This window comes from Pseudophryne corroboree, chromosome 10 (assembly GCF_028390025.1).
Source record: "Pseudophryne corroboree isolate aPseCor3 chromosome 10, aPseCor3.hap2, whole genome shotgun sequence".
Taxonomy (NCBI): Eukaryota; Metazoa; Chordata; class Amphibia; order Anura; family Myobatrachidae; genus Pseudophryne; species Pseudophryne corroboree.
Genome location: NC_086453.1, coordinates 123,939,320 through 123,951,427, shown reverse-complemented (window position 1 = coordinate 123,951,427; position 12,108 = coordinate 123,939,320). Strand labels below are relative to the sequence as shown.

General features: G+C 41.4%; 1 protein-coding gene across 5 annotated transcripts in view; it reads right to left on the bottom strand.

Annotated features, from left to right (window-relative positions):
• Window positions 1-12,108, bottom strand: part of GRIN2D (glutamate ionotropic receptor NMDA type subunit 2D) — a 1,339,090-nt gene that overhangs the window by 109,784 nt on the left and 1,217,198 nt on the right. The window contains exon 14 of one of the 5 annotated variants that reach the window (XM_063942782.1): window positions 10,077-10,407. The exons of the other annotated variants lie outside the window; for them this stretch is intronic. Coding sequence (XP_063798852.1) covers window positions 10,349-10,407 — 59 coding nt within the window. The 3' untranslated portion in view covers window positions 10,077-10,348. Of the gene's footprint in view, window positions 1-10,076; window positions 10,408-12,108 lie in introns of those variants that run through there. 5 annotated transcript variants of the gene reach the window in all.

Sequence of the window (12,108 nt, the reverse complement as noted above, 5' to 3'; positions counted from 1 at the left end):
TCTCCTCTTCCTTCCCTATAGCTAGAGGCACCAGACAAGGATGCCCGCTGTCACCCTTACTATTCAACATAGCCATTGAACCTCTTGCAATAGCCATCCGTGAATCGTCCAATATATCTGGAATTGTTATCGGATCCACGGAATTAAAGATTTCTCTGTTCGCAGATGATATGATTTTATTCCTTTCAGATCCCTCCTCCTCAGTACCACATGTTATGTCCCTTATCTCAGCTTTTGGCCAAATTGCAGGCCTCAAAATAAACATATCCAAATCTGAAATCCTACCTATCAATGCCCCCCCCCCCCCCCTATCACACAAAAGATCACATCTCTCTCTACCTTTCATTTAGCAAAGGAAGGTATAAAATACTTAGGGATAAAAATTCCACCATCCACTGCCAACATCTATAAACTCAATTACACCCCCCTACTAACAAAAATAGCCTCTCTTTACAATAACTGGAAAGATCTCCCATTATCACTCTTGGGCCGCCTTGCTGCGGTGAAGAGTATTATTTTCCCCAAAATCTTCTACCTCATTCAAATGTTACCGCTTTCTCTGAAACCCTCTGACTTTAACACCTTCGATAAATTAACCTCCAAATTCCTTTGGAAACATAAAAAATCCAGAATCTCTCTGAGCAAATTACAAAACCCCATCAAACAGGGAGGTCTCAAAGCCCCCAATCTACGCATGTATACACATTCAGTCATGTTCCGCTACATCTCGGATTGGATCTTGGAAACCTCCACATATACAGACGTCAACCTTGACATGGCCATGTTCGCACCCTACTCCCCGGGAGCACTACTACACTCAAAAAAGCAAGAAATCCCAACACATATCTACAACAACATCATTTTCACAGACACATACAAAACTTGGATCTCCATCAACAAAATCCTACACCGAAATCACTTCTTATCCACACACATCCCACTATGGGGCAATCCGAGGTTCCCCCCATCCTTAACAAACTGCCTCTTCCTTGAATGGAAAGCTAAGGGACTATCGACAACTGCAAAAGTCTTTGATCCAGGGGGAATACCTCTCTCTTTCTCCAATCTCCAACAAAAATACCAACTTCCTAACAACCAATTTTTTATGTTCCTTCAAGCTCGCCACTTTGCAATATCTCTTCATACACACACTTTCTGTCCTGACAAACAAGATCTCATACTCTCACTACTCAAATCATTAACACACAGACCATATAAGACTAACCTTCTTTACCCCAAACTAATGCAAGCCAGACGTCCGGCTCTCGCCCCATCAAACGTTGCCAGTTGGTCACAAGATATACCAATGATTTCTGAATTTGCTGATTTATGCCCTACTTTCACCCTAACCATGCGATGGCTTAACTCCTCATATTTACAAGAGGTCCACTTCAGAACTATCCATAAGGCCTATATATCCCCAGCACAGAGAAGACACATGGTTTTGGAAGAATCGGGAGATTGCCCAAAATGCTCAGCACACAATGCCAAATTTCTACACTCCTTTTGGTCATGTGGAAAGATCAAAACATTCTGGTACAAGGTAATAGCTTACATTAATAAATTATTTAATGCGAGGGTACAACCTGACATGCTAGCATGTCTATGCGCAAATTTCACAAATTGGAGAATTGGACCACATACATCACAGATCCACCCTCTACTCACTATTATAGTGACTATAGCAAAAAAGATAATCCTCATCCACTGGACCTCGAAATCCACACCATCCCTTAATGAGGTAATGCAGAAACTTAGACAGATCTTTCTTTTTGACAGAAGATCATTGACCTTGGCCAGGGGTGAGAATCTCTCCAAGTTTATGAACAAATGGCATTTCTATATGCTGTCATTACCAGTAGAAATGGAAACCTCGCTAACCAAAATGTTTGACATCACCCAGTGGTCTCACCACTAAAGTACGGCGAACATTTTGTTCCCTGCTCTTCAAAGGGTTAAATTAATTGGAGGTTGAAGGGATCATTATACTATTCACAACACCCATCCCCTCTTCCTCTACAGTGATGCCCAGGTTCGGAGAGCTCGCCCCCCCCCCCCCCCCCCCTCTCAGCCACCTTTTTCTCATCCCCACAGTCACCAACTCTCGAAATAAATGTCCCGATGGAGATGAACCAGTATAATGCGCATTCTTTGGGATGTCAATAGGACTTTCCTCAAGCGCAAATACGCCTAGATAGAGCCATATTTCCTCCTTGATCTCTCCTCCTTCTTTCCCCCTTCATACTACTCCTCCCTTCTTTTCATTCTTTCTTCCTTCTATATAATCCTAATCTCACAGGTACTTTATACCTATCTATTCTTTTATCCCGCGCTCATTATATATGGGGATACTCCTTTACATTTAGTTATATGGAGCAACATTCTAAGGTTACTAAATGCTACATAAGTTATTTACCATATGGCATTCACTTCCTTTAAAATTTAATTCATTATCAGTTCCTTCGAAGAAACTGACAACAACATCGCAACAAGTTGGCCTCCTTTGGTGACTAGTAAAGAGTTAATAACAATGACATGTTCTTTTTTTTTTTTTTTTTTTTTGGTTTTTTTTGGTGTTGTTGGGCTCTTAAGATAATAAGAGTTCCAGTTTTTGATGTCATGTCATAACACTCCCGTTTGGATTTGCCAGCAATGCTTTAGATATTATAATACTTTATTGCCATATATGGACATTAAGTTTTATGTTTAAACCAAAAACAATGAGACAAGTCTAGCCTAAAGAGTTATGTTTGAATATCTTCTGCTCCATGTCTTACTGAATACAAATGTTGTATAATGGATGTATACCATTAATAAAATAAAAAATTGTTATATTAAAAAAAAAAGAACTAGAAGGTAAGTTTAAAAATGGTCTCCTCACATGTTACAACAAACATAGACCTATCACAGGGTTAAGTGATATATGTATATATATATATATATATATAAAAACACAAATACCAATATATAATTTGCATTATAGATTTTACAGGCATTAACTCCCCCTCCCCCGCAACCTCCTGGCGTGTCAGACCGTGACAGCTATAAGCACTGTCTGCGGTCAGCCTCCCCTCTCTCTCCCTCCTCCTGCATGCAGAGCTGCAGCTGCCGCTATACGTGGCCTCGGAGCTCTGACGGCAGCATCAGAACACTAATCTCAGGCAGGAGGGATGGGGGCGGTGGCATGAGCAGCCCGCTCGGTGGCGGTACTGGCGGTAGTGGGGAGCTTTGGGAAGTGGCTGGGGAGCAGTGCGGCTGCTGGGAAGCTGTACAAATGGCAGTAGGGACACTCTGTATATAAAAAAAACTTTACAATTCCCACAATGCAGGTGGCTGCGTGAGCTGACTGCCCCCCCCCCCCCCCCCCCGTAACACAAAGTAAGTAAGTGAGCGGCGGCAGTGTGAGCTTCCTCACCGCTCCTTACCTGTTTCCAGTGGAGGTTCTGACGGGCCTTCTCACAGAAAACTGTGTCCAGCTCCTTCCTGCAGCACCAGCTGCACACAGTGGAGGCTATGACAGAGCTTCTCCCAACAAGCTCTGTCCAGCACCTTCTGCAGCTCTAGGCTGCAATCAGCTCTCTCTGCTGATTGTGGTCTATGGCAGTGCTCCTCTCCTGAGCCCCAACAAGCCACCTGCTACGGCTGCAGCAACTACCATCCCAGACCCAAGCATCTTAATAAGCTGGGAAGGGATAAAGTGTAAAAAAAAAATCTTTTAAAAGAAAAGTACCGTGGAACCTTCCATGTGTGCTCTATCCCTTGCACTGAGCACAGAAAAAACACTGAGGGATCTTGGGAGTATGGAGGGGGTATAGGGTTACAAATTTAAATAGTTAAATGTGCCTATCCCTGCTAATGCCTGTCCATATCACAGGAGTACTCCAGTGACCCCTAAAGGATGAAAAAGAAAGAGGTCTTTTTTTTTTAACTCTTTATTTAAAGAGGTCTTAACGAATCAAGGTACACCTTTTGTGTCTAAACTCATGAAAGATTTATGTCGGTTGCTAAACATAGACAGGATTACCACCTCGGTGTACCACCCGCAGACAGATGGCCTGGTAGAAAGATTTAATAAAACCCTTAATCAAATGATAAAGAGGGCAGTGTCACAAGAAAAACGAGATTGGGATCTGCTCCTACCTTACTTGATGTTTGCGGTCAGAGAGGTACCCCAATACTCTGCAGGGTTTAGTCCCTTTGAGCTCCTCTATGCGAGACAGCCCAGAGGAATTCTAGATCTCTTAAAAGAAGGCTGGGAAAAACAACCATGCCAGGACCCTAACGTCATTCAGTTTGTGGCCTAGATATACAGCCGTTTAAGGCAGATTGCGCCACTACTGAACGAACACATGGAAAGGGCCCAACAACGTCAGAAACAGAGGTATGATGTCACCTCAGTTAACCGGTCCTTTAATCCGGGAGACAAAGTGTTAGTGCTGGTGCACACCACAGAAAGCAAGATGTATGCACAATGGCGGTGCCCCTATGAGATCATCGAGGCAGTGGGACCGGTCAATTACAGGGTCCGACAGGAGGGTAGAAGGAGGGAGGTACAAGTCTACCATGTAAACCTTTTAAAACCCTGGAAGGAAACTACCAATAGGCCCACTTTGGTAGCTAAAAAGATTTCAGAATGCCAGGTACCCATTGAAGCCACCCTTACTCCTGAACAGAAATGGGAAGTGGTGAACTTGACGAAACACTACTAAGATGTGTTTTCTGCCATTCCAGGAAAGACACAGATCATCCAACATGATGTTGTGACTCCACCCGGGGTGGTCATTAAATAGAGGCCATATCGCATACCGTAAGCGAATTGGGCAGTGGTAAAGCAGGAGGTGGAAGAGATGTTATGCCTAGGGGTTATAGAGGAATCCACCAGTGAGTGGAATAATCCAATTGTCCTGGTAACAAAGCCTTCAGGTGCCTTATGGTTCTGCAATGACTTCCGTAAATTAAATCAAGTGTCCCGGTTTGATTCCTAACCTATGCCCGGGTTGATAAGTTAGTAGAAAATTTAGCCAATAGTCAATATCTCACTACACTTGATTTGACAAAAGGTTATTGGCAGATTCTGTTAACAGAAGCTGCTAAGGCAAAAACAGCCTTCTCTACCCCAGAAGGCTTATTCCAATATAAAATGCTCCCATTTGGTTTACATGGTGCCCCAGCAACCTTCCAGAGAGCTATGAATAAGTTGCTGCGGCCCCACAGGGAATATGCAACTGCTTATTTAGATGACATTGTTACTTTCAGCTCTGACTGGAAGTCAAACCTACCAAAGGTAGAAGCAGTTTACAATCTCAAAGGGCACATGGGTTTACCGCCATCCCCGAAAAATGTGCAATTGGTATGAATGAGGCCAAGTATTTAGGGTACATTGTGGGCAAAGGACAGGTTAAACCACAGTCTAGTAAGGTAGAAGCAGTCCTCACCTGGTCAAGACCTAAATGTATATCACAACTTAGGACATTTCTCGGTTTGGTCGGATATTATCGCAGGTTCATTCGAGATTTCACATCTAGAGCAGCTCCACTAACCGAATGTCTTAAAAAACAGTTTCTAGACAAGATAATGTGGTCTAGACCAGTGGAAACTGCTTGGCAGGATTTAAGATGAGCTTTGTGTACTGAGCCTCTCTTGCAAGCTCCTGACTTTAAAAAGCAATTTGTATTACAAACGGATGCCTCTGGGACAGGATTAGGAACAGTCCTATCCCAAAAGGTAGATGGAGAGGAGAAGCCCATCCTCTACCTTAGCCATAAATTATTGCCCAGGGAGCGCAGGTACTCAACTGTAGAGCAGGAGTGCTTGGCCATTAAATGGGAAGTTGAGTCATTAAGGTAATATTTATTGGGATGAGAATTTTTGTTGGTCACAGACCATGCACCCTTTACAGTGGATGCATACAAACAAAGAGGTGAATGCTCGTGTGACCCATTGGTTTTTGGCTTTGCAGCCATTTAAGTTTGAGATGAGGCATCATCCAGGGAAACAGCACCTCAATGCCGATGCCCATTCCAGGAGGTTTGTAGGTCCTGTTCCTCCAAGCAACCCTATGGTGAAGCTAGGGGAGGAGGAAGAAGGTGAGGTGGGTGACCTCTGGAAGGTGGTGGAAGGCTGTGTACCTGGGCAGATGACACAGGTGGGGGTGGGCTAGGCAGAGAGCTTGCCTGAAAATAGTGTAGTTTCACCAGGGTGGTTAAAGCTAATGGGGGAGGAGTGTGGCAGAGACAGCATGTTTCCATGTGAAAGTAATGTGAAGGATCCAGACCAGGTTTTGGAAGCAGTAGCAGAATCCCAGGAGTGTGATCAGCAGCACCTGGGATTTCCTGATATAAGGGTTTCCAGGGCAGAGTCACCTTGCTCTTGACGGTGGAATAGCTGCCCAAGTGATAGGCCGGGATGTGTGGGTTAGACTAGGGACCACTGGAGCCTATCAAGAGTCTGCTATGCTGAAAGTGCCTGTATGCTAGTGATGAGCGAGGTTCGGTTTTACTCGGTTTTACTCGGTTTTACTCGGTTCTCAAAACGGCATCTTATTGGCTATCCAAAACACGTGACATCCCTGAGCCAATAAGATGCCGTTTTGAGAACCGAGTAAAACCGAGTAAAACCGAATCCGCTCATCACTACAGTGTATGCTACTGCCTATAATACCGACTGCATATGCATGTAACTTGCTATGTGCTAACCTGCTGTTCCAAATAAACACCGAAAATGTTCATCTGAGTCCCCGTGTGTGATGTGATCCTTGTCACAATATATATATATATATATATAGATATTGTATCTTTAGGGGGTGCCTAATATAAAAGTTTGTGTATATTGACACCCTTCATAGAACATCACAACATATATCTATGGTACAGTGATTGGTCTATTTGTTATAACCTATTGTACATTGAATACAAGCACAGTACTTAATCTTCAAAGTATATATGATTTATTAAAACACTTTCTAAAATTATTTAAAATGAATTAACAAAACGACAGTTCAAATACATAGGTACACTTATATTTATGTATGATCAAAAAAACAGCTTTTGTCTGTCGCCTTGAATCCAGACACTATATAAACCAACGCGTTTCATCATCTATGACTCCAACAGGGGTGTACTACAAAATGAGTCTGTATTTATGGACTCTTTGTTAATAGTGTGGTCCTTTTCAATTGGATTTTCGAGCAAATTTGTGTCTTTAGTGGAGCTTAATCAGACTCTTTCTCCTCTCCCAAAAAATGGATTGAGTGGCTGATTATAAATTGTCCCTCATGTACTTGATGTCCTTTTATTGACAACTATTTTCTGCAGTCCCAATTAATTAATTAAAAAATTTACAGATAGGATTTTAGTATAAGGTCCTCTTAGAACTGAAGGTATGACTTTTTCTTAACCTTCTTAATGTGATCTTCTCTCCTGGTCCTTCCTGTTCAAAAGCTTGTTGAACAGGAAGGACCAGGAGAGAGGATCACATTAAGATTAAGAAAATGTAATATTTTCAGTTCAAGAGGACCTTATACTAAAATCCTATCTATCAAATTTTCAATTTTTATTTGAACTGCCGTTCTTTTAATTCATTTTAAATAATTTTAGAAAGTGTTTTAATAAATTATATATACTTTGAAGATTAAGTACTGTGGTTGCATTCAATGTACAATAGGTTATAACAAATAGACCAATCTCTGTACCATAGATATATGTTTTGATGTTCTATGAAGGGTGTCAATATACTTAGGGGTATATTCAAGTAAGGTCGAAACTGCCGTCTTATCGAAAAGACGGCTGTTTTTTACTTTTTTAGGTCGGAAGGGGTTCCGACCTATTCAGTCCCAAGCATATTTATTCGACAAGTAGGGGAATTCGGCTTGTCGAAGAGTACGTGAATCGGCGGTATAGCTGCCGATTCACTTTCTTCTGAGGGAAATGGGGCCAAATTCAACAGATTTTGGCCCTGTTTCTGACCATCTTAGTTCGACTTAAAAAAAAGTTGAACTGAGATGAGGGACCTGAGAGGAGGGAGAGCCATGGGTAGACGGTGAAGAGCTGTGGGCAGACGGGGGACAGCAGCATTACAGCATAGCACTGCAGGAGGATGTGTCATAGCCGTCGCTCATGGCAGCGTCCACCTGGCTCCAGCAAGTGAAGTCCTGCTTGCTGGAGCCGGGTGGACGCTGCTGTGTGGTCTGGCGGCTGTGCCACATCCTCTTGCAGTGCTGCTGTCCCCCATCTCCCTGCAGCTATTCACTGTCTGCCTGCGGCTTCCCCCCCCCCCCCCCCAACTCTGGTCCTTCATCTCAATTCGACTTTTTTAAAGTCGAATTGAGATGGGCTTTGAATAGCCCTTGTCGAATCCATTCTGACAAATGCATGTTGGAATGGATCCGACCTTAATTGAATATACCCCACAATCTTTTATATTAGGTGACCCCTAAAGATACAATTTCCCTATATCTACTCAAAAGGGTCTTTCAGGCAGAGGGCCAATCTGTGGGGTTACTGCCGACAATCAAACAACAAAAAGCAACTGGATAGTGTAACAAACTTAATAACAACAACATTAGAGTTGATTTAGCGCAGCACTAGTTATCAAACATACTATATATATATATATATATATATATATATATAAAATAAATATATATATATATATATATATATATATACATATACATATAGCAAAGAAAGCCAGACTGGCACTTCACCTAACTGCTTACATGCATCGGTGCCCTCAGTATGAAGGTATTCAATGACGGTTCCCCCTTGCTGGGAGACAGACAGCGGCACTCTGGAGACTTGAAAATGACAAATTTATTGTTCAATGCATGAATAAATATGGTGTATTTTTTCATGCATTGAACATAAAATTCGTCATTTTCAAGTCTCCAGAGTGCCACTGTCTGTCTCCCAGCAAGAAGGAACCATCATTATATACTGTATAATCTGCAGTTGTTATGCTGTACTTTTTATTATCCTACTGTAACTGCTACATTAGTTTGCCATGTTGCCATGGGTGCTGGTTGAGGGGGTATTGGGGTGCTGCCAGACTCAGGTATCCTTTACTTCAAAACTTTGGGGGGCCCACTGCTGCCTGGTGCCAATGAAGGCCCTCTTTACATTAACCAGCATTACCTTTTAGTCCAAACTCCAGACTCTGAAGCTTTCATGATACTGTACATAGAATGCAGCACATGCAATATCATGATGTGGTAACACAGCTGAGTAGAAGTTTCAGTTAGTTAAGTCCTGCCAGAGGCACTCAGCACCCTAGATATGGTACTGCATGTTATTAATGGCTGTGTGCTCATAATGAAAGTTTCACCCTACATTGTCATATACAGTGGCTGCTAGATCATAATGCATATTTTAATTCAGTATGCAGACACTATGTGATGCTTTATAATTAAAAGATAATAACTTAATATTTCTCTAGCAGGACAAACAATACATCACCCTGTCAGTGTATGTGTGCACACTGGGCACAACGTGCACAGTGTGCATCTGACTTTTCACTGGCCATGACAGTTTAACAAAAGTAACAGTTGAAAGAAGTTGAGCAGTTAGATACACATTCTAACTGAATGTTACACTTCTAATGAATGTTACACCGTTGCACTGCTAATGGTGAAGAATGGAGGTGACAGCACCCCTGAGTGTGGGGTGCATCAGCTGGAGACAATCTACACAAAAGTAATGTATTCAGGCAAAGCCCAGGTGCATCAGCTAGTAAATAATAATGGCAATAGCTAGGCAGTAATACAGACAGGTGGCTTGTTTTTTTTTTCTCGTAAAAATACATTTCACTGTTATATGGATTATGTTTATGAAGAACTTTGATAATCTAACATCCTTTCTGAGTTTGTTTTTATGATGAGTGAAGGGCGCCTGATTTTTAAAAAGTCCTTTTCCAGGCAGGACATGGCAATCAGGTTCCTCAGCGAAATACATGTTTGGCACAAATCCACAAAGATGGGTTAAAAACTACCAAAGTTTTGGACTTCATAATTGTCTTGAAACCATTACATTTTTTACTGCCTAAACAGAACTTAAAAACATTTATGAGTAGATATGTACAAATCATTGCCAGAAAATGACAAAAAGTGACAGAAGTGCAGAATAAGAAGGAGAAACATTCTAATACTTTAAGCCTAGTGGTGTTTATACTTCTGTGCACAGTGCTACTATGATGACAGTCCCGCCAAATAGCTCACGGGACCACTTATTCTCCTCTCCAGAGTCATCCTGCTCAGGTTAGATAGCCATAAACATGGATGAGAGCTGCAATGATTTAATTAAATCCCTAGCAACAAAATCAAATTTTTGAGCACTTTTGCAGTATGTGGAGAAAGTTATAAATGCAGTAGTCTTCTTACACCATGAGATGATACAGCTACCTCAATGGTCATATCTGCAGATAAGCAAGAACAGCAGGGTGACCTTATTGTCTCAATGTAGCAAAGTCTATATATAAGCATGGAGTCCATACTTGCATTAATATTATAATCAGAAGAAAATTTGAGGCAAATAAGGAGGATGATCTTTGGTCTCACCTAGAAATTATCTTTAAAATTATGCTGATCAGCCAAGCTCTTTCATAGCCTTAAGGGCTATGGACAATCAGGTTGGCCAACACAAGAATATGTCAACTACAATGTCATTCAGCCAATGAAAAGATCATGTTCAAACTTAAAAAAAATATAAAAATAACATGGATTTACAATGGAACAAATACACTTGTTTTTTTGAGTACAGTTGTAAGGGGACAAAAGTCTGTGAATGTTGTGACTTTATCGAAGTTGTTTGATCTATTAATTTACCAAATAGCTGCAATGTTCTTACCTGTTAATGAGATTACATGTACTGAATTTGCAGTCACCAATAGCTTAGTGTCTGCACTCAGTGTCATGACCTATACTCAAGCTTTATTAAGCATACACTGTGCACAAATGGATGTTCTCACATGTACTGTACGTATTACCTGTTCTAGGCTAAGCTGTTCTTATCTTAATGTTTATTATTCTATAGTTGTCCTCTATTTCAGTCATTGATTTTGATAGTCCTCCACTAGTACTGATTCGTGATTCATTTAACCTCACATTGGCTGCTAATTTTGTAGGACAATTGCAGAACTGGTTCCTGACTACAGTTTGTGTGACTTTGCCTTCTCCTCTATTGTCTATTTTTAAAATCTGAGTAATAATTGCTCCTGGAGGTAGCAAAGTGCTTTTGAGCATATTTAGCTCTATGGCAAAATGGACTGTTATCAGAAAAAGACATGAGTAGCCTGTTTTATTGACAGTTTTATTGAAGTTCATAAAAGGATGAACCCCAAAAATCAACTACGTTATTATGATGGGAAGTCCTGCATACTGTATGTAATGCATATTAACTCCAAGTCCTGACACAGTTTAAACACTGTCCACTAGTGTTCATATGCAAAGCAATAATGATTGGTTATTCCCATCAAGGTCCGCCAATCAATTTCATGCTTTATGACTATCTTATTCTTAATCAGTATAAATATGAGCATTTCCCAAAAATGCTGTTTCTGATATCACGATGGCATAACTGGGTTTGGTGCACTGTGGATCGACTTCATAAATGGCCCATTGTGAAAAGTTTCTGGATTTCAGAATATTACACTAACATAGATATAAAATACTTTCTATGATACAGATTACAGATGTCCCGACATGTTCTTGGAACCTCTCAATGTGATAACTATGTACAATGTTTTAAAATTGAAGACTAATTAAAAATCAACAGCCTGCCTCCCCAGCCTCCATTACCAATGAACTTCTATTAACTAGCCAACTATCTGTCCGCACTATCTATGACACAAGTCTGAGGGCTGGCAAATCGTAAGCTAGCCAATAGAAGTTCATTATCTACAGGGGCTGGGATGTGGGCTGAAGATCCGGCATGTAATTTGTTGTCTGTTGCTGCTACTGCACCCAGTTCCTAGTGGCTTCATGCTGACAGTGAGTCCCAGCCAGTGATGTTGGGCAGCATTTGTGGGGTCAGTTGTTGTGGCCCCCCTATTAAAATTTTGGACTCTGCTGCATCCCCACCACAGCAACCGCTACCGGTCACAGGGCTTGCACAGTGG